At 43.4% G+C, this 27,800-nt stretch overlaps 1 protein-coding gene across 1 annotated transcript in view; it reads right to left on the bottom strand.

Annotated features, from left to right (window-relative positions):
- Positions 1-1,630: 1,630 nt before the first annotated feature.
- The window catches only part of SPNS2 (sphingolipid transporter 2), a 124,576-nt gene continuing 98,406 nt past the window's right edge, over positions 1,631-27,800 (bottom strand). The window contains exons 9-11 of the mRNA XM_026063708.1: positions 21,911-21,976; positions 14,285-14,383; positions 1,631-1,798 (exon numbers count right to left, since the gene is read on the bottom strand). Of these exons, the coding sequence (XP_025919493.1) occupies positions 1,631-1,798; positions 14,285-14,383; positions 21,911-21,976 (333 nt within the window). The remainder of the gene's footprint in view (positions 1,799-14,284; positions 14,384-21,910; positions 21,977-27,800) is intronic.

Raw genomic sequence — 27,800 nt, 5'->3', positions numbered from 1 at the left:
CAAAGGGACACGTCTGAGCACGGTAACTGTGAGCAGGTAGAAAGAGGAGTCTCCCATCCGAATACAGTGAAGACAGACACAGCGAACTTGGTCTAGAAACAGGCGGGCCCCCGAGCAAAGCCAGCCTCATGGCCAGGCATGAGGGTGATTTCATCTGCTGTGTTATACTGCTACCCTATCACAGATCGAGCTTTTGGCTCCTTGCAACAATAAAAGCCTTGCCGACCACCTTCTGTAAACTTCTGTTTATCTTGCCCCGTCCCCAAGCGATTGCTGCTTAGACGTGTGCATGCAGCCTACACGCACCATTATAGAAACATGGCTGGAAGGCAGCCGGAGATCAGTTCCCATCCTCCCGCTTCATGACCAAGCCGGGGACCCTCAGGAACCAGGGCAGATTCCCCAGACAATCTGCTCTAGCATTTACCTCCTTCTCCTCTTAGGAAATTCTTCCTAACATCTGATCTCCAGTTCACTTACTGCAACTTAAAGCTCTTACATGGGGATGACAACAAACCAGGCGCAGGTCAGTGAGAGGCAGGAGCACAGTGAGGACAGAACCACGTCCTCAAAGCCACACTGAAGTTAAACTATGCAGGACTTAACCACCTTACAAGATATGTGATGAGGTCCTATCTTCTCTACAGTGTTTAAACACCTCATTCTAGGTGGAACGCGGATACCTATGGGCACTGGGAAGCAGATTTATAAAGGGGAAGCTCAGTCACGCAAAGTTCACATCGACATCGATGTCTGACGCAGTGCTGATGTTACAATGGCATGCCTGTGCGGTTGGTCTTGAACCGATGCAAATTCCTCTCACAACCACACCACAAAAGTATCTCCTTCCAGTGGGAGCAAGGCAAAGGCAACTTGCAGCCAACACCGGTCCAGGCACCTGCCCACGTATTCAGCATGACATTATACATAGACACTCTTATTGTTCAACAATTATGAGAAAAAGACTAACCCCAGAAGTGTGTGTGTCATGTGGAAGCGTCTTCTGAATTACTGTAGTTGCCAACCGTGAGGTGGTCCGAATCGGTTTCTTTACTGAAAAACAGTAGCTTTTTTTTACAAGCTGCAATGCGGGACTGGGAAAGACTATCTTTAATACAGCCACCCTTGAGCGTATATGTCCCCACATACACAGCTTGCTTCTTTCTTGCCTGATGCTTCTGTATACTGGATGTAGTGAGCAGGGCACAGGTGGCTGAGATGGGACCAGGGATTCAAAGCTGACCACCAAGCTCTGTAAGGTATCTCTTGCTCTTCACCTAGCAGTCCACAGGTTCCCCCACACAGCAACCTCTAACCGCAGGTGGCCTGACCTGTGGCATGCCCACGCGAGGGTAGAAGGGGCCTGTGATCTCAAATAACATGCTCCCGTCAGGGACATACAGCCAACAACTGAGATCCACCGCAGCAGAAGCCTGTAAAGGATGCCCAGCCAGCATGACCCAAGCCCCAGCACTTCGTGCAGCACCATGCACTCCGCTGAGCTGAGGTTCTTAACACACAGCCTGACATCCTTTACCTGAAGGACCAAAGCCCGGGAAAAGAGTACAAGCATAACGCTCAGGAGAGAGAACAGGCTTCTGTACCTCCCCATGTGCAATTGCCAGGTTACTCACTGTTGTTCAGCTTTGGCTCGGTCACTTAGGAAGAAGAGGGCTGTGGCCAGGAAAAACATCCCTCCTAGGACAACGACAAACGGGCAGAGCATGAGTGCATACCCCAAGCTGAGGAACTCCCAGAGCGGGGACTCCTTTGTGCTTTGTCGTATCAGGTCTGAGATCTAGAAGAGAAGGGCAAAAAAATTAGTCACTTAGATGAAAAAGAGGCATAATAAAGGTGAGAGAACACGATTCCCTGAACGGCCGCCCACAGAACACGTGCACAGAGTTTAAAATGGACCAGTTTGTTCAGTAAAGGCTGAATGTCCTTTGCATGCTTTAGCCTTGCGCATGCCTTTATCCTTCACTCCGGAGCCTGGGCAGCTTCCGCTGTGAGCAGCTCAGCAGGGTCTCTCCTCTCCCTAGCACTCTTCTGGCCTGATCTATTATTCTTCCCACAGCCCTCTCCATCTCCTCCCTAGCTGCTTCAGTGCCTGAATCAGCAGGTTTCTAGTCCCACTGTACAGATCAGGCCTCCTAGTGTGCTGGCAACGCTGCACTGCCAGAGCTCGCTGGGCGAGGGAGCGATCAATCTTCGGCAATTTCTGTTAAGTCCTGCTTACTCCTACACATCATCTACCTTTCAGAAAAAGATGTTAAATTCCATTCCTGTGTATTGGGTGGGAAGGGGGAAATTTCTTTCACAGAGCATAAAATCCTGAGATGCCACCTGATTTGCAGAAACGGAGCTCTAACATGGTTTTATCCTTGTGCGTGAGGCCCAGGCCTCCTTCCCCTCTCTAACCTCATGAGCTTGCTGCACTTGGAGGTGTAATTGTGTGCAAGATGTGAAGGTGCCCCTGGTCCCAGACCAGGCCTGCTGCATAGTGGCTGCATGCAGACCGAAGAGCCACACACCACTAAGTTTACGGGCTAAGGCGACCTGCATCTTCCAACAACAAAATAATGTAATTATATGAAAGTGAACACAAGCTTGCATCGACACAAAAGAGAAGTGATGTGCGATTGCAGTATTTAGTCCATTATGAAAAGCTTTTGCTAAGACACAGTAATATTTAATGACTTTCCATAGACAAAACAATCACATTTTAATATTCACTGGCCAGCAAACAACGTTACTCTCTACAAATCCAACAGAACGGTAGCAATAGCGGGGATGAGTCTCAAGACATGGGGTGTTTAATTATCCAGCTCTGGTTTTGGCTGTGACCTTTTGTTGAGACAGAAACACTAGTTTATACCAAAAGACAACAGGGAGTATAAAATCCTACAGCTGTTCACATGCAGAAATCAGTTCTAGAAATATTTAAAGGTTGTACAGCAACCCCTAAACAGCTACGTTATTGCTAATGAAACAGGTGGCCTTAGACACAAACTACAAGCAGAAAACATCATTTGAGGCTTAAATCTAAAGATGGTAGTTAAGTGAAGTGAGGAAATCTCAACACCCAGGAGAAATCACCGATTCACAGCCCTGCAGCCAACTGTGGTGACCTGGAAGGCAAACGTGTGTGAGGAGATGCCTCAGCAGAGGCCTAAGCACAACAGAAGGTCATGGGAAGATGATGCTCGCGGGGACTCAGGTGAACAGGTCAGAGCGCGCTTTAAGGGCTCTGTAGTAGGGACACTCTTTGGAGCGATGGTGGCCTCAGGGTCTTAATATGCTTCTTCTCGTTCAGCCTGGCACCTGGCACAGTGAAGGAAAGGAGGAGCAGGCAGCCTGAGGGTGGTGGTGGAACCGATCTGTGCACAGAAGGGGAGAGGACCGTCTTTCATGAAGGAGAAATCTGCAGTAGAGAGGAGTGGACAAACACTGGTACCCTGGTTGTCCCAGAAGTGGGACACTGTATTTACATTAAGGATTTAAGGTTTTTAGACAGACTCTTCTGTTCCGTTCCCTACCCTAGAAAGGAGGAGGAGGAAATTTCAGCGCTTGGGATAGAGCTAAGGAAGTGTTCCTGTCCTCTCAAAGAGCATTTTTCATAGTCTATAACAAGATAGAGAAACAGGAGCATTATCAACAAGTTTCATGCGAGAACTGATTGTTAAAAAAGTCTTTTGACTGAAAGGCAAAATCCAGTGGCTATTAGTCTGAGAGACTTCTTAAAAAAATGGCAACAAGGTTTGAATGTGAAGAGAATGCACCCTCAGGAAATCAGCAGAACTGCACTCAGGAGATGGGGACCTCAGCTGATAATTTATTCCCTCTTGTGTCCAGACACCTTAGTTCCCAACATCTCCCTTACTCTTTATTATGAACCAAAATTGGGCATTGAATCAGCCCGTCTGTGTGAAATAACCAGAATTGAGGCTTTGCATTTCAAAGCATCTTTCACCTAGAAATTTTAAAACACTTTTCAGTATTGGGAATGGATACAATTATCCTCCAAAAGGACCAGACAATAAATCACTCAGCAAATTCACATGATAAATCAGCAATAGAGGATGAAAAGCTAGGCATGCACTCCTGATTGCTTTATCTTACAGATGACATGACATCCCAGACTAAAAAGAGCTTTGAAAATATAAAATCTCCAGCAAATAAAACCTCCAGTGCAGCTTTCCCCACACCTTTCCTTCTAAGGCATTGTATCAATCTTCTGTATCAACAAATCTTGTTTGTATTTTGTTATTTTTAACTCAACGTATTCTCCAAGTGCACAATTTGGGAATAGCAGTGTTTTTTCCCATCCCAGGTACCATCCTTCCCACCAAACCAGCTAAACTTCTAATCTAGGTTTCATACAACTCCCTCACCCAACTCTGCATCTCTTAATTCTTTTCCATCTTTACCGGGTCTCATGTATATGCTTTTGCTGTTAACTTATGCAGTCACCGTTCCCTGTTGTCTTTTCCACTCTGTTACAAGCCACCTGCTAAGACTGGAACTTTGGCACCTCCTCTCAAGAGGACACAGCACATAATTAAACACATATGTTCCAAGAATGACATACTGTTCGCCAAACGGTCGGCTCTGCATTGCCAAATTTTTGCCTTTCCAGACTCCTCTCAATGATTGCATTCTGAGTTGTCTCCCCATGATTTGGCAATACACGGTCTAGTGTCATATTTGATACCTTCTCTCTGTCATGACTAATAAAAAGTGGGGTTTACATGCACAGTCAGGGCCAGCTCTTCAGTGCTGACTCACGTTTTGGATTCCTTCTTTCCTTCTGCTAATCGGTAAGTGGCAAACGACTTCAAAACTTTTACCCCAAACTTGAAACTGGAAAATCAATAAGGCGGCCCTGCTGTTGTTTCGCAGTGTAATCAAAAGTCTTTGATAGCATCTTCACTTTTTAAAAGCTCACATCTTTTGCTTCACTGCGTAACACAGATCTCAGACCAAGAAGAATGACTTCGCTAAATAAACTTTAACTCATGGCATTTTTGTAACAGAATACAAATGGCTTGCAGGCAGCAGATGGCAGCCAACTGGATGGAGTCCAGCTAGAGAAAAAGTCCACTTTCCGGAGTACGAACAGTACAGCTCCAGTGGGCCTGATCCAAAAAACCAAACTCTCAGCGACTGCGTCTCAGTCTAATTTCAGAAGACGATGCAGGAAAGAAAGGAAACTTCATCGCCTTTGCTTTGGAAGCCTGTGCTGTGTTTTTTGGAACACAGGACGAGCTATTGATATAATAAAAGCTCAGATGTGCTCAAGTAGGAGAAAGATGGCTTGTTCCCATGTTACCCTCCCTCCTGAACGGCACGAGCAGTTAACTTAACCAGATTTCCTACTTAGACAATGTAATGGTAGCAATGGTTAAATCCTCTTTGAAGTCATCCCCTTTCAACCACCTTGGCTCATGGCTGAGTCTTACATCTCATCTCAATTCCTCTGCAAGTGCTTGATTTTACTAAATTTCTGACTTTGCCTCTCGGGCACAAATCTTGCTACATAAATGGATATTTCCAATGCAGCATCTAGGCACAAATATCTGATTTTGTTACCAATTTGATGCAGGCCAGGTTCTCCCTGGCTCTTCAATACGATTCCTTTACAGACTGCTCCTTGTAACCTCGCAGTGACACCAAATTGTTTATGCATGCAACAGGTTTCTTTGGATTTTTTCAAAATCAAATATGAATGCAAACATAGATCAGAAACCAAAAATAAGGGATTTTATAAAGGAAGAGTAAGCAATTCCACAGCCCTGTGGGGGAGCACAAACATTTATGCTGTGTTAAATGGCTTGAGAAACACATTATAAAAAGAGGAAATAAAACTCATTATTTTATATTAGTTCTGAAAGCTGCAGAAGGAGAAGAGCAATTATTTCTAAAAGTTATTTCACTTTTAACATTGTCATGTTTGGACAATGAGGAAGAAAGCCAAAACTCTGCTGATCTTAATTGCATCCTGAGATCACAACCAGATTTACCAGTTGGCTGGTGACAATATCAGTATCTTGCATTTGTGCCCGGAACCTGAGTTTGCCCCAGCATTGCCCATTGCAAAGACTCCTGCACTGCTTCCCCTGCAGCAGGCTCCTCTGCTTACACCCTCGTTCCTGCCCAGGATTAGCAGACTGCATTAAATAACTGGTGCAGAAAGCTGCAGTAAATTAAGAGACTCAATCAAGGTTTCCACTTGCAGTCCTAATGGATGGACTTTGTACGTCTGCTGGATTTCGAAGATTTGACTTTCTTCTGTCCTAGCACGAGACCCCCTGTGCCTTGGGCAACGTGGAAGCAAGGAACGTGGCTCACATGATAGCGCACCGGTACTTAAATGAGTAGGGCTGGAGGGTGCCCACTTACATGATGAAATAAGGTCTGGGGCACAGGACCACAGCTTGGAGCACACCCTTCAGCAGTGTCCCTGTCCACAGTGAGGTGGCTTAGGAGACACATCTCTCCTTGCAGCACAGCCCCCTTCTTGGACTGAATGTCCCAGATGGAAAAATTCATGAGACCAGATGATCTTCTCCTGAAATGGAGTCACAGCGTGGGGCTGCAGGGCTGCACTGCCCACGCGTGAGCTCTGGGTCCTGTGGTTAGAGGATGCAAGCCAGTCCCTGAGGTTACCCTCGTCTGTACCTACTGCTGTTACTGCCGTAGGAGCATGAACTTTACGCTGAAATTGTTTTAGCAGAGCAGTCCCAACTGCAATTGCAGTTCTGCTGGGATGAGGATGATTTACACTGCTGGAGCTCATTCCTTATGCAGACAGGGCACTAGGCAACTGTGCATGTTTTCTCATGAGGAGCAGCTTCTTTCTGCACTCCTATTTCCTAGGGGACGGATGCCAGTCACCCTCTCCCCTGTTGCTGTTCACTGGAGCAAGCTTGTGGCTTAGCAGCAAGAAGGACTTGCACCTTCCACCGTGTTGCAGAAATCAGACGCCTCAGTCCGCAAGGCGCAGAGCACCACCAAGACTTTGTATCCGCATTGGGAGTTTGAAGGCTCCTTGACAGCTCAGAGAAGAAAGCCCTTTATCGGAGATTTTTAGTGCACTGAGGAGAGACAGAGTAGATGGGACATACCTTGAAATACTGGAGGTGAACAAAGATCAGCTCTGGAAATTGTTCATTTGTTTATTCTTAGCAGAAATGCTGAGTTTTCAGAGTGAGTTTTGGAACGCTTCAGAGACAGTAACAATGATTTTCTGACCATTCTTGTTACTTTAAAAATTCCTTCATTCAGTAAAAGGCAGCAGTCTGTGGCAGCAACGTACTATGGAGGTAAAATGGTCTTGCGGCCCAAATAGAATCAAGCTGTGCTAATCTTGTGTGTCATTAAGAAGTGTATTCCTGACCATGCTGAACCCAAGTTGACACCTTTGACAACCATTTCTAAGAGCTTTAGAGTGAATGGAGCTCATGTGAATTCCCACAAGATCCTCACAGCCAGACCACTAGTGGTATTTTTTCCATGTCCAGTATGGTGATACTGGATTTTCTTTAATGAGATTCTTTTATTTGCTTTAAGAATCCATTTTTTAGAAATACCCAGAACCTACATTTCTACCAAAGTCACAGGAAATGACGGGTGCACAGCAGCTCTGGAGGGAAAAAAAAAAAAAGAACAAACTGTGAACCCTTGGCAAAGAGCATTTTATATATGGGAAGTCATTTGGCTTTTTAGGGCAGATTTAAATCTTGTCTGTTGCTGAATCAGCAGAAGTGGAAAGCTTGTTAGCTCATTGCAATGAGGAGATAAATCCCATATGGATTGATCTCCAGGTGCTTAATTCTCCCCTTTTTTGCAGCTGCCAGCCATATCAAAGATTTGGGTTTTCCATGCACTATGAAAAAGGCTTTTAATTACTCAGCTCAGCCAGGACCAGAGAATTCCTGAAGTTAAAATTATTGCTTAAGAAAACAGATAATAAGGGTGAGGGCTGGGGTCTCTTTTCCTACAGACTACTACCCTGACACACGTACATGAGATGTTAAACTGCAAGGGCAAGGTCCATTTAAACCACCACAATCTGGGCCATATGCAAGCGTGACCGTGGGGGAAAGCCTTTAGATGGGGAGTGATCCTGCTTGGGCTCCAGAGCAGCAGGCAAGCAGCTGGCACTTGCTAACAAATCAAAACATGAATGTGTTTCACGTGTCATCCACTATCTCCATCAGGTGATGGAAGATGCTGCCTAAAGGCTGACATGGGTGAAACAGAGATGATGCATCACATATACGCTTGTACATATTATAAATATATAATATATATATGAACACAACTGTGTACTAGAATACTACAGTAAGTCACTTGTGATAGAAATAGTCCCAGTAATGCTTCCCCAGCCACTAATCCTCATCAAATAGGCCCAGCAATGCTTCCCCAGCCACTAATCCTCATCACCACAAGCTTAGTGCCATCATGGGGCCGTGATCACATGATGGGGAAAGAATTCAGGCTAAAGACAAACTTCCAGGCTGAGCTTTCAAATGCAGTAGCAGTGGCGGGGTGGGACAGCTCTTGAGAAGCAGCATCTGATAAATCATTATAAGAAACACTCACTGAAAACTTAATTTTGCTCTCATAGGAAGCAAATCCTGAAAAATGAACAAGCTCTCCTGGAGGCACTCACTGGAAAGTGTCCTGGGCCAGAGGCAGAGGGGCTTTCATGAAATCCAACATGCTGCAGGAGCTACCAAGAGAGACTCCTCTGCACCCTCCCTGAAGTCCTACAACAGCAGTGGAATAATTTGCACAGTTTTGTTACAGAATATGCTTTGCTTCTTAGAACTGCAGCTCATCTCCCCCTCTGCTTTGGCAGAGGACACAGTGCTACACGCTCACTAACAAGCATGCAAAAGACCATATTTGGGGTAAGGCTGTACAGGTCAGACAGGGTCAAAAAGCCTAGACTGCAGCATCGCATCGCAATGATTCGCTTTCCTGCGCTACCCTGCTTTTAAGTCAGACAGCAGCGGATTTGAGACCCAACAGGTAACGAGATTTTAGCCTGGTGGCCTTTTTTAATCTAGCCAGCTAAACTGGAAAAAATGCTACTCCAGAGTAAGCATGTCCACAGATCTCCTGTAGAGTAGCCATAGCATTTTAAACTGTACTATACAAATTTTAAACCATAATACATGAATTCAGCTTCCTCAAACAGACAATTCTTTACATACAGAACTGCTTTCTATACATATTCAGTATTTACTTGGTAGGTAAATATCTTTGAAAGTAAATCATTGAAAGGCTGTCTCAAACCAGGACAAGAAGGCTGTGAAATCTATGGCTCCAATTATAACTTTCATTAAAGAAGTATCTCAGTTGCTGCATTTACTACAGTTTTCCTTGGGATGCCCCTAATCAAATGCTGATCTGCCTTGCTGATACTCTGCACCGGTGATAATTAACACTGTTCTGCTAACTACTTGCTAAAGGAAAGTCATTAGCATTCTTGCTATTTAAGTGGCTCATTAGATCTAGTTTATCAACCTACTCACACAAGAAAGTTGAGGAAGGGAGAAAAGTGGAGGGTGACAAGTGATAGGCTTATCGTTAAAACTCTTCCAGGAAATATTAGGAGTTGCACAAAACCCCTTCGAAACAGAACAGCTCAGATTTGCTTACAATTGTGAGGCCACTCACACACACCCAGACCTCTTTTTCAAAAGAAGACTGTTCAAAGAGCAGACGTCTGTTCCGACTCTTGTGGTCCCTGCTGCCAGGAAAAACAGCGTGCTGCAGCACTGGGAACAGCCTTCGGCCCCAGGTCTGCTGAGAGGAAGCTGTCAGAGAAGCTGTCAGAGAGACCCAGCAATTCGGCTCATGTTGCCATGTGCTTAACTAGAGAGGGACAGATGGAGAGAGCCTTTGCAGGACCGTCAGCACACAGACGGGTGATCTGGGTGCCTCCTCGCAGCGTGGAGTTGCAAGGTCTGGCCATACTCTCCTTGGCCTGGCATGGCCGGAGGTTGAGATCCTCAGGTAACGCTGAAGAAGCAGGAGCTGAGGGGGCCTGGATGGGTAGGTATCACCCCCATGACTACCAGGAGTAGCGTTTAGCCCATCAAAAGGTGCTGGTGTTGGAGGCACCAGTGATCACTGGCACTTAAAACACCATTCCTCACACCTTGATGCTGCCGGGTGACAAACAGATACAGGCAGGTTTCGGTCCCTAGACCCGCTGGACAGGGAGTCAAGAGAAAATTTAATAAAGCAGCAAGATAACAGGGGAGCCAACAGCACCAGGCACCAAGGACAGCACGTGTCTGCAGACTCCCTGGCACACGGAGAGAGAGCAAAGCCTGCAGTAGGTGCCGTTTCTCATCAGAGTCAGAAGCGGAGCAAGGATGGAGGAGGAGAGCACTTCACTGCTCACCTAGGAAGCAAATACCAGGCCCAGAGGAAGAAAAGAAAATAAGAAGAGTATGAAGGCATGGCCTCAAACCAAAAAATGACTGTCTGCACTGGGTTTGACTGAAGCAAAAGAGTACAGCAGTAAGTGGAGGAAAACTGCTGTTTGTGTGAAGAATTAATGCAATCCCTGAGCAGGGAAGACAGGTACACGTATGCGTGTGCACAGATGCACATACACGCACAGACCCACTGGCACTTCTTCTAATAATTTGATTCTACAGGACAGCAGAGATATAACTAAAATTAATAGTACAAAGAACTGGAGCTATGATCCAACATGTGAAGTATTAACTGTATATAAAATTCTGCTCTTGGCTATCTCCGCACAACTCTTCTGAGTTTGAAATGTGGCCTAGGAATTAGGGCACAGGAAGAGCAGTTAGAAGACCTTTATCTGATCCTTTATATTTGTGGAGGATTGGAGGTATTTCTTTTAACTGTTTTGTGCTTCAGCAACCATGTCTGCATAGTGGGACCTTCAAAAGATGGGAAAGTACTAAGGATATTTGGGTGTAATGCATTGAACAGGTGAAAGTTCTCACTGACTGCCTCAAGAACAAAGCATGGAGTTATACTCCAAGTCATTAAACATTATTTATTTAAACTCTGCAAGTTATCACAAATGTCTTGAAAAAGTTACAGCTATCTAGGAATAAAAGCTATCTCATCTAATGAAATACTGCAGCAATGCTTCTTGTTTATGAATGAACAGGCAGCACTGATTTATAGTAATTGATCTCAGTGTTTGGCAGGTAGCAAATTACAGCTGCCACCCTAAAAACTGCATTTGCCTAGCTTCTTTGCAAGACAATCTTAAGACTTTTTACCATAATAAAACACCATCAAAGTTATCAATATTTAAAGAGACATGAAAAAACCCACACATAAAGCTTCTTTCCACTTAGCTTTCAAACAGCAACACATACTTGACACTTTGGGTGACTGTAAGGAACTGCATAAATGCAGAGCATGAACGTTACTGCATTGCAAGATTTGGAACTTGGGAGACTATAGAAAAATCGGAGTCTGACCTTCAACTCTTATGGCACACCATAAGACAGAAAAGCACTCCCACACACAGGACTGCAGCTGTTAAATACCTTCTGCGTTCCATATAAGGATTTTAAGATCAATACAACATTTATTGGTACCCAGCAAACATACAGAGACAAATGGCTGAGACAGCTTAGTCCTGCAAGGACATGGGTATCTGGATCTGTACTAAGAGCACCACTAGATATTATCTCACTGTGATCTCCCCAAAACAATATAAGATTCCAGCCGTATTTGAATCAAAACACTGCTCATTTAGTGAAGGAGTCTCAGATGGATGGTATTTTGTAAGCAGTCAGAAGAAATAAAGAAATGGCAGATCTTGGGGGTCACAGAAACACCTCGAGTGATCAAGAGGCTGAACTTCACTAGGTGCTGAGCATGCCAGTTACTGAGGTTCATTTGATCTATCCTGCCTTCTCCCTCCCTTTCTCCAGACCTACACTCTGCCCTTGGCCTGCCACATGGTAACTCTGGAGTAACAGCAATTTGAGTTGATGTCCTTAGGCTAAAGATTTCCAGAGGGACTAGGGGAATTAGATGCCCAAATTTCACTTAAAGCCAACAGCAGTTGCTTGCTTAACTCCCATAGACTGCCTTGAAAATCCTAGTATAATCCAGACCATTTGTCTAAACTGCCCGAGTGAGATTTCTATCCTGTGTTAAGGTCTCCATCCCGGAACTCAGCTGGACAATTCCAGTGACAGGAGTCTGCAGACTTTAACAGTACAATTTGCTGGCTCGTCTCACATCTAGTGAGGAAGCCAGTCATTTGCCCTTTCACTTTAAATAGTATTTGCTTTTTGGTGTTATGTGAAAGCTCTAGTTGACCTTTCAACTGTCATCGCATGGGAGCGTGAGCCAGCCCAGAGGCAGCAGAACTGGATGCTGGTGCCGTAAATGCTTCACTCCTGGTCCCCTTCCACAGAGGCTTGGGCTTGGATAGTCTCCTCCCCAATGACAACTGCCCAACTACTACAGCATTAGAGAAGACTAATTCAAAATCATAATTAATATTTTTCCAGTCTAAAGAAAGCCCAGGGCAGCCAATTAAATTGGCCTTATACATATTTCAGGCAGGCATCCTTAAGTAACTCACAAGCCGCTTAGTCTCTGAACACCAGTACGGCAAGGCACATTATTTTCTACAACCAAAGTCCTTTTTAATCTGTGACACTAAAGAGCCCTAGGCAACTTTCAAGATTAATTGCAATCATTGAGGGTCCTGCCCCCCCCCCTTCCCGGACGTCTCTCTTTGGTAACGAAAAGGAAGAACAGGCGAGGGAGTCACCCGAGACCACCCCGCCTGCCTCTCGCCGCCTGCCGCCCGCGCTCGCAGCGCGCCAGCCTGCTTGTCTCATCCCCCTCCTTGACATCCTCTCCCTTCCCCGGGCCGCCCCCCTGCGCAGAGCAGGCTCTCCCAGCGAGTCGCTCGCTCTCACCGCTTTCCAATATTTTCTAAAATAAGATCATTTCTCCTGGGGTGCCCACGGCATTGAAGTAAATAAAGACTAAGCTGAGTTATACATATTGATTCTCTGGGGATATTTCTCAGTTCCTTGGTCCATTCAGTCTTATCTGCATCTCTCTCTTCACGTAAGCTTCAGAGGGCTATAGAGGAACTGTGTTGTTTTTGTGAGTTGGCATTCAAAAGTAGATACGTGTGTGTGTGTGTGAACATATATATATATATAAAATATATGCATATGTATATACACACACACACACACATGTATATAATGTGTCATTTGCAACCTCCTTCAGTGGTGAAATAGGTGCCCAACATCTCTGAGATGAGCAGAAGAGAAATGTTTGTTTAAAAAAAAAAAAAAGTAAAAGTGGCACAGCAGAGAAACGCAGCAGCCATGCTGCACAGCAGTACTCAGCCGGAAGAGCACATCAGTCATGCTTGCCGGGTGCTGGGCTAAATTAAGATCCCAGTTAGCTCACTAGAAAACTGTTGCACCTTCAGTCACAAGAGCAGTGGTGCCACTTTGGGTTTTACTTGGAGGTTACTGTATATTATAAATGCTGAAGCACATTCTCAGTGCATCAAACTCAACAGAAAGGTGCTGGGAAAGAAATTGTCTCAATATATCAGATTTCTTTTCCTCACTACATTTCTCAAGGTTTATATTTTCAGCTGGGAATGTTTTCTGATGGCAGCTTTTGGAGCAGGGTCTGTTGTTTTGCTCCATGCTAGGATTGTGCTTGACTAAGAGCAGTCTTTAATCAGACCAAAGCCAACAAGTACAGCAGCAATAGAAAGGAACATTACTAATAAAAACAAAACACATACATCTATCCTGCCATGGACCTTGTACCATCATTTATAACAACATAGAGCAGGTTTAAAATACCAGCAGATCAGAACAGCTGCATGTTGTTACTCTCAAGGAAATATTTGCCTTATGAGACCAGATACATAGTTAAACACACCGCTCTCTTCCAGTCTAATTCCTAATGGACCTACGTCCACACCACAAAAGCCACCACTCTTCTCTATAAACTTTACAAATGCTCTAGGCTAAAAAGATTTAGAAGCTCACTTCGCCTCCCAAAGTGGTCCTTCCAAGTTTGAACTGTAGCCCACAGATAACATAACCATGCAAGAAAGTTGCACTGCTGCGAACCATCTGATTCCCATTCTGCCAATAAATACAGACCTGCCTTTCCCAGCATGGCTTAACTTGGCATTTTAGACAAGCAGTTAGTAAATAAAAACAGACATGGGCAAACAACCCTGCCAAAACCCACTGTGAACACTTACAAATCCAATCAGATAAGGACTGCCAGCATCTCCCAGGAGGTGTGAGGTGAAACTCTGCAAGGCCACTGCGGTCGCACGGCGTGTTGGAATGACCACGTACTGCAAAGAAGAAGGGGAAAGAAAATAAATACATACAGAAACTCGGCTAAAGAACCTCTCCAGCTATCTTGTATTGCTCAATTTATTTCCAGGTTGGGACAACGTGAAGAAGCTCCCCCAGATTTCAGTGGCAGACACAGTGCCACGAGTGGCTTGGACAACTGGAGAGCTCTGTGACCATTCCCAGCTTTCCAGCATTGCAGATGGCAGGTGTTAGGAAAGGAAGCTCTGTCCAGTCCACACTCCTCCTCTCAATCACATCTAATAAAAAAGTCACTAACACCATGGGCTCCGAGGTGTTTCAATACACTGCCCACAAGGTTATTTTTCCATCAACCAACTATTTGGCTTGGCTGATGGGGCAGCAAAGTCTGAGGTTGCTCAGCACTGTCAGTCTTCAGAACGAGGACGTGGCTGAAAGCTGGGATGCTGTGTTTTTTTCCATTTTCAAGTTAGGATTTTGTCTTCTAAGCTGTAAAAGCAATTCAGATTAGTATGGAAGGCCACACATCCTCACCTCCATCTCTGACTGCTTTATTTCTCTCCCAAGGATTTGGGATTCCACTTGTGAAAGTTAACAGAGACGTATTAGGGAAACTACCCAGAGCCAAGATATTGTAATTCGGTCTCTAGTCCTTTTCTAGGACATGACACCCCAAACTAGCTCACACAATATCAATTTGACTCCACAGTATCAATGGAAAACATGCCTTATTTCTCCATTAAGGGATCAGACTTACAGAAAACAGGTCTTTAACCATGGAGGGGGATGAAAGATTAAAACAAACAAACAAACAAAAATCCCCACTAACAAAAGCCCACAGTCCTGTGGAAATATCTTAATTTTATACCACACATTTATGAGTAGAAAAAAAGTAATTGTCTCACGCATAAAACTTGTGAAACAAGCTGGCTAAGAACATCTGCACCAAGCCCATATCTCCCCGTTCAGAAAGTGAGCCAGTCTTGATTTAAAGGCTGCAAGTACTGAAGAATTCACTAAGTCCCTAAATCCAAGTGGGTTTTTTCCATTTCCAACCACTGAACCTTGTTCTGCCTTTTCTGTTTCTCTGAAGAGCTATCTACCCTGCTAGAAATGACTCTCTTGTTTAGCTCTTTGCAGACTGTGATCCCTTCTCCTGTTCCCCTCCCTCTCTGACGGGCTATCTTTAGTCTTGCTCTAGAAGGCATGCCTTCCCAGCCTTCAAATCATTCTTGCAATGCTTTCCTGAAGCCATTTATTAATTAAATGTGACATTTCAGGATTGGTATATCTCCAGCTAGAGCTACACAGAGATGAATTTACCTTAGGTGACTGAGTTATGGAGAACTAATTGCTTAACAGTGACATATCTCAGGTCCCAGAATCTGAAGCACCGTTTCAGTGCTGATCACTTCCTTTCAGGGAGGAAGATGAGTTACCCATTAAAAAAAGAACAGCATTGAGAAAATCCACAGTAAAAGAGAACTCATGCCTCTTTACAACGATCATCTCATTTCAAACAGGCACATTTTGGAATTATGGATAAAAATAAATTAAATGCTTTTTCTTCGGATTTTAGCCACATGCCTTGAGAATGACCTGCATTATTGCTTTACAGCCAAAGCTGCAAATGCACATTGCTAATGCACTTTGATGCCTCATGTTAAATCGGTGCACTCTCAAGCTCCTGTGGTGCAACAGAAGAACGAAGTACGATCAGCTCCACAGCAGCCCCACGGCTACAGACGTTAGCCACTATCCTCCTTTTGCATCAAGGAGCTCAAAACAGACTTAAAGGTTCACAGAACTCCCAAGAGGAAAATAAGATCTAGCCTTTATTGGAGGCACAGAACCATACCGAAGCTCACACTGTGAAACAGGAGGAGAGCAACACAATTCATTACCATTCCCCAAAGACGCAGGGTAATGGACACAACCTGAATAGATTAGACAGAAGGAAGCAAAGAATGAATTACTGTTGTTCTTCCCACGTGACCCCAGTTCCTGCAGGTGCAATGGGGTAGCATTCTGCAAGAGCTGTTCGGGAAAAAGGCATTTGAGAAGATAAAGTGAAACTCTACCTAATTCAAGAGGGCAGAGCTGGGTAGATGTGAGAAACAGTCAGTTTTAAACTTACTTTAAATTATTTTTCTTGCGATAAAGTTCATGAGAGCTAAATGAGAAAAGCAAGCCTGCCTGGCTCTATATTCTATCCATTTCTTAGCAAAAGGACAAAGGCAGTTGCAAATTTAGTCAAAACATACCATTTTCAATGAGTGTCAGTGAATTAGTTCCAGTTAGAGAGAGAATTTTGAATGATACCTGCATAATATATATGCGTATGTGTCTGTATGTGATATATACACAAATATACATTCACACATACACATATTATAAATAATTCTGCATGCACATCTGTATTATGTATACATTTAGTTTTTCAAGTAGGAAAACAAGTTCCAAAATGTTTTCATTTTGCCTAGCTAAAGAACTTACCGATGGTTGAAACAAGACTGCCATATACCGTATAGCGCCAAATAACTTCCTAAGTTTAGCCTGGAATTCTAGTGACCAAAAAAGCATGCAGCAAACAAACAAACGTAAGATTTTTCCTCCTCCTCTAAAAGGATGCTGGAGAGAAAAAAGGCTCAAAACAAGATCACCAAAACATGAAAAAACACTCCACCCTTATTCCTGCTTAAAAAGTATTTTATTCCGATGGAGCGGAAATAGTTGGCAGCAAGCATTAGCTACTGTTCTAGGAAGACAGCAGTAAATTACAGCCCTAAACAGGCATTTTGATACTAAAATAGACCTAAATTCAAACCATACATGGCCTGGTTTGAACATCCCACAGAAACTGGAGGCGGGAGAGCCACAGCAGGCTGGGCGGAAGTCTGTGGGATGGTCCAGGCGCATCTCTGGCTCCAGGTTCAGGCGCACACAGCACGCAGGCTGGGCAGGGAGGCTGACCAAGCAGCTCCGGCAAACCTCACCTCTTTAAATAGAGATTCAGAAAGGCCATGGTTTACTACTGCCATTCCCTTCCTGTAGTGAAACCAGCAGAATTAATTGTCCTGAAAAAAAGTGAAGTTAACCAGGGAAGCCAAGGAGCGATCAGCCTCCCCCAGCAAGAGGCACATGCCAAGGAGGTGAGTTCTGATGTTTGCATCTTTGATGGAAAACTCTGTGCTCTAAAACAGTTTCACAATTTGATACTCTTCTGGGTCAAACAGGAATCTTCGAGACGCTGCATGTGGATTTCTTTCAGCACCAAAGGCAAAGAAAACACTCCGGGCCACTGGCAGAGTTTGGAAATAGCCCAGGTGTCCCGGTTGTAACTACTGTTCAGAAGAGGTAAAGGCTGTGATCAAGAGAAACCAGCTTCAGAGAGACCCTTCACTAAAGCTAATGACTCGCAAGTAGACGCCGTCTAAAAGAATACTTTAAAATGAAATAAAAGAGGGCTGGGCTGGTCCCTGAGTCAAAGCGCAGCAGCGAGAAGCGTGCAGCTGTCTACAGACCCTTGGCCCCCAGGGCGATGCAGAGGTGCCCCTTGGCGCATCCCTCCTGGGCAGGGCTGGCACGCGCGTTTGGAGCAAGCTGCGAACTTTCATTCAGAAGCATTCCCCACCCTGCCCTAAAATCTAGTCCACAGCGCTCTATCGATCAGGGATTACCAGTGTGTGGAAGCACACTGAGAGAAGCAATAAGAAGAACTTCTGGAAATGCTATTTCTTCACTGGTTAAAAAAAAAAAGACAGTGTTTTATACTGTAAAAATAATTGTCTTAAATTTATATGGAAGGTAATCAGAATAAAAGCATACCCATGCCTGCAGCACAACCATGCACCAGTCAGTCTACTCCTGTTTTAAGCCTAAAGGCAGATTTTGACTCCACAACAAAACATTAAGGCTCATTTCCTCCATGACAGCTCATGACCATTTAAAAAGAACTAATGTTATAAAAGAAGAAGGAAATACAGGGAACATTTTTGCATGAGCATCATGGGGCTTTGAATACACTGGAGGATGGCTTTTTGCAGCAAAGACCTAAAAAGATTGGGATCTCAATAGCTGAGGCCCTTTAAATTACCTACTGTCTCTCACACAAAAATGCCATCAAGCCTCTATCCATCATCTATATTTCGGAGATGAGCTATGGAGGAAAAACCCCATTATTAAGACCAGATTCTACAAAGTCCCAAGCACTCTCAGATGAAAGCACTCAGCATGCCTCAATGTTACACACTTGCCTGCTGCACTGCAGCTCATTCATTATCGCTGTTACAAGGCAGTTTTAATGCTACTTTGGGGTTCTGGTAATTTTGAGGCCAATTTGCAAAGATGGCCGATAAAATCTGTTTCATAATTAGCATGCACCATAAGAACCACCCGCCCCCCTTCCCTCAGCACCATCTGAGCATGTGCCTGGGAGGAGATCTGGAGAGTTGGGCTCAGGAGAATATGGCCTGTTTTGTACAAATTTGCATTTGGAACAAATATAAGCATTTAAAATCGCAGGCAGCGTTGTACATTCTGCAGTGCTGACAGTTTATCAAATCTAGCTCTTACCACCTTTAACTGCAGGCAATTTGAGGTGCTGCATACAGACTGCTATACCAGCAAGAATAGAAGAGCAATGAAAATGCGAAGCTGTGAAAAGCCAACATTTAAATATGAAGATAATAAGCAAGCATCCCTGTTTTGCCAGGGAACTTAAACTTGCAAAACCTCTGAAGCTCCTTACCAGCTTGCCAGATAGGGCTCTTAAACAGTCATGAGATTTGTAAATCTTGGAAGAGCGGTGATAAACCACTTAGGCTGCAGTCTCCCAAAGCCTCACTTCTGGCATAAGTCTGCTCTCCCTGAAATCCATGGGAGCAGAGTTCAGCCTATACTGAGAGCTTTTTATCCATGAAAATGGGATAATATTTATGTACATCATGAAGGTGCTGTTAGGCTTACGCTAATAATGCTTTTAAACTCTTTACCAGCCTCAGGCAAGAACTGGCGCACATCTGATTACACAAAATAAATAGTCATCAGTAGAAATTAATTTGCCACACATTTGAAGTGCATCTGGCTAAAGCCTTTCCACACCTTTCTCTGGCTAGGACTTCTTATAAAGCTGTCTGTCAAATGTGGTTATAACCCCAGCTCTCACCTATTGTCTGACTAAACATCCTCTCAACTCCCTTGTGTAATATAAACGTACTTCAGACCATCTGTTTACAGGCTTGTATTGATCTAAGTGGATGTTTACATTTATTTGTATAGCGCTTTTACAGGCCTTCTCACCCTGATAATGCATTGAGCTAAGCATTACGTGTGACAATCAGTTCATTTATCCTTATGGACAAAGTGAACAGCTAGTTCAAGAGTTGGCATCAATTACCAATTCCAATTTTTAACATATTTGTAGGTTCCTTCCTCATTTGAAATGAGTTTTCTCTCATTTGTGGTGTTTTGGAAATTGGAGCTTAGAGATTATTTCTAATGATTTCTTATGGAGTTCCTTTGCGCTAAAGCAACATAAACTGCAGATGCATCCCTGCAAAATGCAATGGAATATATGATGCCAGCCATATAAGACAGATGTCAAACCCCATAAAAGCTACTAAAAAACTTGATCCTGAAGTCACATTGAAATCTACACAAACAATCTTAATAATTAAAATGGGAGAATGATCGCATTCTTAGCAGATTTGATAACAACAAAGTGTTTGTGAGAAAAATGGCTTCGGGCATTAGCTTGAGATAATGTTAGTCAAGTTTCAGTTCTCATTTCTGGTACAGATTTTCTGGAGGACCCTGAACACATCTGACAGGTACCCTCTGTCCAGCTGAGCTATGCTGGCAGCAGAGATTACTACCCCAGCTGCTCATGGAGAGTCCCTGCTGCAGGACTGCGGATGTGCCACGTGGCCAATCCCTTACCTCTTTCAGCCAAAGCTGGTGAGGATATCAAAGATCTGCTGTTTAAGCCAGTCCAGCTAATTCTGACCAGAGAGTGTTGGGATCACTCCTGTGAACATCACAGCCAAAGGCAGGATGTGAGAATAAGCTCTGGCAGAAGGCAGTAATGAGCAACTACAGATATTGTACCACAATTTCTTCCTCAGCACAGCTGTCTGCAGACTGCACATCTGTCTCAACGTTCAGGTACAACTGAACAGATGGTCGTAGCAGCCCTGAATGCAGCACAAGCTGCAAAACCCAAGTTAAGCACATAGTGAACACACATTCTTCCTATGAGGAACTCCATCACGCCATAGCTAAACTGGTAGGAGGAACCAGGCTCAGCAACTAAAAGGGATCTGAGCTACTGAAGTATATCGACAGCCTTCGTTTCTCTGTGCCTCACGCCCATCTGAGGGAGGTGGAATGAACCACACTGCCCTAGCTCACAGCACGTTCTCTGCACGGACGAGGTAAAGACTGAAAGTTCATCAGGTAAGGCAGTTCCGGCAACTACAGCGATACCTTAAATGTATGAACACAGCCTTTAACTTAAGTCTTGCTGAAAAGAAACAGAAGTTAAGCAGAAGCTTGAAATTCTTTGCTGAATGAATACATCAACCCCAAAGCCTTTATATCTAGAAATACTGAGCCCGACTGTTTTCTCATTGGCATTTGCATAAACAATGAATACAAGTCAAGGGAGTTTTCTATGGATGCCAGCCTGGTTACATTTTTAGCTCTGTCAACAACCTGACAAAAGACTTCAGGCAAGTCCTGCAATGGCTACGTGCCCTAATATCTTTCTTTTTCATACAATAAGCAACAAGTAACCTCCCTCACAATGGGACTTCAGGTACGACATATTTGAAAGGCTCTGTAATCCTCAGATTTTCATCTAGAAAACATGCAAGCGTTTCTAACAAACATCCAGACTACTTCACATGACAATCTAGTTGCTGAGGTCAGCTCTCTGATTGGAAAGACTTAAAAAGCTTTTTGGTGGACAGAGAAGGGAAAATGAAGGACATGAGGTGAAAAATCCCTGACAGTTTCCTCTTGGAATAGGTGGACATAGTCCAGAATTTCTTTATACTTTCTTTTCCTCTCTCCTCTCCCAGAGGTGGTTTTCTATTGTGTATGTGTTGAATGCTACGTTTGCTGGAGTTAAGCCAAAGAGAGAGGGAGATGGCTGCCTTTGTGGCCAGAGGAGGGAGGAAGGGAAGGATTTCCTATTACAGAACAAAGCCAATAGGGATTATTGATAACAAAATCCAATAATGTGCTGACTATTCAGAAAAGCTGGCTGAATTCTTTGTATGTGGAGTTTTGCACAAATAGAATTTGGGGAAACTATTTGATGGTGTCCCTTCTGGATACTTCCTCTCCTTGTTGCTCAGAGCAAAGGAAGAGAATTCCTCTTTCTTTCTCTTCATCTCACTCTCCTTTTCAGCAATAAAAAGGGCAAAAATAGAATAGGCTGAAGCTGGGACTAGGCATTTGGAAGAAATGTGAACTTCAGGTTGTTCTTATAAGCTGACAAGCCCCCCAAAGAGAAAGATGCTGTTCCAATGTACACTCACCATTAGTATGTCTGCTGTGATAGCCCAGTTTGAAAACAGAAGAGTTTCTCCAATAAAAATGCAAATCTGTTGTAACAAAACACAAAAAGGAGAAGATTTATTCACTTGACATTCAAAGGAAAAATAACCTGTCACAAATTTTCCTTTGTTGCTTATTTGTATCAAACCTACTCAAAGGATTCTTCTGTACACAGTACGCTCCTCGTTACTGTTGTGGTTTATCCCAAACACAGAAATCTATAGATTTTTATCTGAAGCCTGAGGGGGTTGGCCTGCAACTTCATTAGTGCAAACTGTTTATGATCTACAGAACAGCTAAATAAAAGGCTGACACTTTGGTGACAGCTGAACATGACAAACCAACAAGAAGAGACACCCTTGGGATTCCGCACTTGAACAAACACTTTCAAAAAGCCAGTCAGAAAGGGAAAAAAGGCCACAACTCCCCCAAATGCAGGCAGTTTCTTTGACAGGAATCAAGTTTTGTGTTAAGCTCTGTAGCAAACCAGATGAGGTTCTCTACTCGTTCTGTGCAAGATCCCTTCCCACCCCTTCTGGCGCACGGATTTCCTTTTTGAGGAGGACACAGTTCTAGCCATTGTACCAACAACTTAAGCACTCTGTTGGTTAATACCTGTGTACAGTCAACAGCCTGTATATAGCTACAGTCAACATAGGGCTCAAGTATGGGGTTCACAGCATCAGTCTCTTACAGTGAAACAGAATTCTTGGCTCTTTGCAGACACAGTCAACAAGATGCACTAAAAACCTACGGCTGTAGTTGGATGGGAGCATTTTCTTCTGGGGGTGTGGTATAAACAGCCGCCACGTATCCTTCCCACGTCCTGCACTCCCTCCACACTTACTCTTATGCCCATATTGTCTCCTCAGTTGTGCTGGTACAACTGTGCCAAGCAGGGAGTCAGGTAACTGAAACAGCAAAAATCTTTTCTTTTAAAGAGAGGAGGAGGATTTTTTACTTATTTTTAACCCAAATCAGCTCCCTGATGCAGTTCACTAAATAGTTCCACAAGCAGTTGTAGCAGCTGAAGAACTGGCAATGGTCAACAAGAGGAGAAACTATTAAACCTGGTCCTATCATTGAAAGAAGTGTTCATCAAACTGCAACCTAATGGAGCAACGGTGACATGGCTTCAAGGGGAACCCTGCCTCTGTCAAAAAGCTTCTTATACATATTTCAAACATCAACATTTTGCTTTTATGCTTTAGCTTAACAAAGATATGAGATTTCAGAGAAATGTAGGTTCAACAGGAAGAAACAACAAGAAGAGAAAATCTTCCACACACACTTTTCCATCTTCCTTTGAATATTGTGAAGAGCAGAATACACAGACAACACATTATTTGAATAATTTATCTTGAAAGTATCAACCTCCCCCCCAATAAGAAGGCAAGCAAAAATCATTTACAAGATCTCCCCCGAGGGTTGTTCTTTGCCTAGCTAACCCTATTATTTTATGTGGCAAGTAGAAAGAAAATGTTACTCCCAGAATCCCTGTTGGTAGACAGAGATTAACAGCTATGGAGATCTGGATTCAGGTAACTGAAGATTCCCCTTTTAATTATCCTATGTTCATTCATATGTTCAGTTTTTGTTATGTTGAACAAGGCACAATTCATTAACGGAACAAAGCCAGCAAGAAATACATGGTACACTTGGCTTTGAGGAAAAATTCAGATCGATAACATTTTTGCCTTTCTAGTGAGTTCTGACAGGCTCTGTTAGTCATAGCCACTGCCCCAGTTCCTGTTGCTGGCATATGCACAGTCCGGGGTGGGAGGAGAAGTTGGTGGTTATGGGTCTGATGTGACTAAGGCATTTGTCTTTCCCTCACTTCTGGCTGAAATTGCCTAGACCCCTCAGACCATCACGTCACTGCCACGAATAGTTTGCTTTATTTAGTCCAGTCGTACGCACTGACCTACAGAAAGCTTCCTCTATTTGTTTCTAAAATTATCTTTGTTTCCCATACACTCCCCTTCCCTATTCCCCTCTTTTTGTGACTGGCTCTGCTTCCTCTGTGATGGTGTCTGAGCCAGTCATTATGGCCCAGCTGGTGAGCAAGGAAATCTCCTCTTTCCATTTTCCCACTGTCCACTGGTCTGCCTTGAACTTGGCTCTCACTGGAGATGACAACTGCTGACCCAAGAAACACAGATCCAATGAATCAAGGTGCTGACAGAAGTTGAAGCCATGTGTCATGTAGCAAGGGTGTACCAGAGCCCCAGGTGGGCTGTCATGACCTCCTTGAAATTATCCTACTACAGCTTTAGAGCCACTGTTGCTGGACAGATTAAAGTGAGCTTGGGAAAGATGCAATCACACTTCTGAATGCAGCCTCAACATGCCCTATCTTTTCACAAATTATTATGAACAAGCAACTGCTTGCCTTAAGGTTATATAAATTACACACATACATACATATGAATTATTACATATAGAAAGTAATCCTTGTCCCCTCTTGCAGGAATTCAGCATAAGCCTTATGAACCACTAAAATGTTACAAACTTCAGAGCACATCAGTTTTGAATTGCTGAATGTGTATTTCACCCAACACATTTTCACGAAACGCATGCTTCGTATGTGGATACTGATAAAAGAGAAACAGGAACAGAAGGAAGATCAAAAATCAGGACAAAAGATACTGACATTAAAAAAAAGGCAGTCCTTTAGCCGCTAATGGGGATTATAAAAATGAGTTTTCCGACTGCAAAGGGCATATGAGGATATGTGACATTTCTGCTGGAGAGAGGCTCTAGGGATGCTTACTTCAAATAGGGCAGCTTCCAGAGCAGATCAATAGCTCCCAAAATGGTCACAGTTTTGACTCCTCACACGCTTTTAGAATCCTCATTTTACACTGAGATTTCAGCTGCAGAGACGTACTGTATCTTCTTCTGGATCCAGCTGCATTGTATAGTACCTCACCAGTTTCATTTGGTGTCCAGTTGCTCACCTCTGATGAGCTGATAGAAGCTATGTCCCCATCTAGTCTTTCTCAGGAGCTGTTTATGTGACCAGAGTTAGCAAATTCTGATTCCCAATAATGATAAGTAAAGTAGATTTTGGAGGGTTCACACCAGCAGATCTTCCAGCTGATCTAAGCAGGTTATAAACTATAGCAGATTATAAACTATGGCAGATAAACTGCTTCCATGGCTATTTGCAAAGTGCCTGTCTACATCTTCATTGTTTGAAGTTCTCTTTGACATGGGGGTAAGACTCCCACATGTACTCTTGAATCTGAAGCAAGTCTAACTCCATCTCTGTGTTGGGCAATATCCATGCCTCAGAAGCAGATAAGTAACCAGCACCGTGTCAACAGAAAGTTCCCTAGAGCTGAGACTGAGAAGCTGCAAAAGCTCTATAGGAAGGATTTAGCCCAGGAGCTGCTGTTTCTTAAAGATCATAAAATGTCTTTGAGGAATTGAAATAAATGCTGAAACTGAGGTACAACAGGAACTTGGAACAATGTCAAAAGGATCACAAAACATTGCTCTCTAGTTATCTTGAGATTTAAATGCAATGTTCAGTCTGAAATCTGCTGTCGAAATGTCTCAGTAGTGTGATACAATGTTGCCATACAGCTAACGGGTTTCAAGAGACAAGTTTGAAAACCAACATTTAAGAGAGTATGTATTTCAGAAAAAGTGGGACCTAAAGATATGCAAATTACTATTTTAAGGAGCTGGACTACAATACAGAAATACACATGCTGCAAAAAAAGCAGAGTAAGAACTGATTGGACTATACACAGCAAAGATAGTGAAAAGCAGAAATGCAAGTGTCTGGGCAGCTAAATGATATAGAATGCTGTTTCGTTCCACCTTTCCAGCTAGTTCTACTACAGCAAATAATATGCTGGATTAGTGTGAAAAGATTAGATGCAAAAAAGAAGTCTGTCTACCTGCTCCAAATAGGAGTGGCTGTTGCAGAACAGGAAGAGCTGCTGCCCTCAAGGATCAAAACCACCTGCAAGACAGGACTGAGCAGGGGAAAAAAAGTACACACATTCAGGGGAAGAAGAGAGCAGATAGTTGGCAGTCTATAAGGGACAAGGTGACCATGCTAAAGGATATGTAGGTCTTTTCCAGAAAACCAAAAATGCCAAGAAGTTAAAAAAAACAAGGTCTCTGCTGATTCTTCTGGAGCGCTGAAAACTTTACTTAAGTGTCACCACTATCAGTTGAAATTGAAACTCTGGATTGCTAACTAGAGCAGCAAAGGAGATGGTGATCTGCTTGCCATCAAAGCTCAGTATGACAGAGCCCATCTCTTAGGTGTCCATATGCTTGATGTCAAACTCCAAGTTTAAGCATCTAAATGGATGGAAGTGATAATTCTAAGTTTCTGAGTCAACGAGATGTCCAAAAGCAGTGACCCTTCAGTTTTAGTAGAGTGTGATTGGTGACAGAAATCTAAGGACAGTCACAGTACAGAAGATCTGGAAATGTCACCATGATGGGAAACAGACCAGAACATTGCTCTTGCCTTTCACAGTCATACAGAACTCACAGACACTGCTGGTCCTCCCTGTTCCAGGACATGGTTGTCAGGGAAGCTACCAAAGATCAAAAAATCCACCCAAAAAGCCTACTGCATTCTTTCCAGGACAAGCTACTATCATGGATTTTGAGATAAGGAAGGTAACCTAATCCATCATGCTGTCCCTCAAATCTAGGTTTTCCAACTCTGGAGTCAGGAAATGCACACTCCTTCATTTTGGTCCAATGACATTTAAAACAGATAGTAATGGGAAACTGCTACAGCCTGCAGCCTTGCAAAATAAGTAAAGGGAATTAAGAAGGTAAAGGGAAGTAGAGGGAATTAAGCATGCTGGAAGCCTGTAAGATTGCAATAGCTTTGGATGGCATGGGAGAACAAGAGCCCACATGTTTGAAACTTGCCTCGAAAAGCCAGTTCGGCCAATACGTAGCACCATCATGATAACACCCTGTGTTATGAGACATTGTTAGCTCCAAAGTAAGACCTGTTTCTCAGTGGGGTTAGCACCTGTAACGCTAAATAGCAACAATAAGAGGTATTGTCTCACTATTCTTCACTCATATGAATTCGTAGTGGATGGCTTGTCCACAGACCACCTAACTGGAGGTGATTTACAAACATTAATGATCTAAGCTACCCTGATCTTCCATAGGTTAAGAATCCTCATTTTTCAGAGACAAAACAAAGTTAAACAATTTGCCCACTGTCACATGCAGAATCTATAGAGTTCAGATCTCCGATTCCCCAATCACACTTTAACTAGACTCTCTTATCCGTTTTGCACACAAGTTTCCAACAGCAGAGAGAGAACAGATTTAGGGCTATGGAGAGACAGTGTTACCTGTAACAAATGTGTGCACCAGCAAGAGAGTGGCATCAGCAAAGACATTTATATTCTTCACACACCCTCCATATGCAGATATAACTTCCTTTGTAAATCATTGACTCTTTATTAGATTTACTGCTCATGCATCATAAAATAAATTGCTTCTAAGATTGGTTAAATAATAACATCTATATTTATATATTCGCACAATGAAGAATGGTTCCATGGAAACATAGCAGCTTAAAAGCCACTGTCTTGAGATTAAAGAAAAGAAGACCTAACAGAAGATAAAAATGAGATCAATAACCACCTTTGTTGCAAATTTTCTGAAAATAGTATTTCCAGCTTGGAAAGGGAGAACTTTCTGCATAAAGATACTAATCACCACAAATGAACATCTGTCATCAGGTCTGAGGAAGGAGAAAATCACAGGTCTGGCTGTGCAAAGAGCTGGAGGGAGGGGCAGGCAGAGAGATGTGGCAGATCTCTTCATTCAGTATCGGCTGAGAATGAAAGCAAGGTTAATGCTTTGCCA

Source organism: Apteryx rowi, unplaced genomic scaffold, assembly GCF_003343035.1.
Source record: "Apteryx rowi isolate R43461 unplaced genomic scaffold, aptRow1 scaffold_20, whole genome shotgun sequence".
In the NCBI taxonomy this organism is placed as follows: Eukaryota; Metazoa; Chordata; class Aves; order Apterygiformes; family Apterygidae; genus Apteryx; species Apteryx rowi.
The sequence above is the reverse complement of the archived record's forward strand: the minus strand, read 5'-3'. Positions and strand labels throughout refer to the sequence as shown.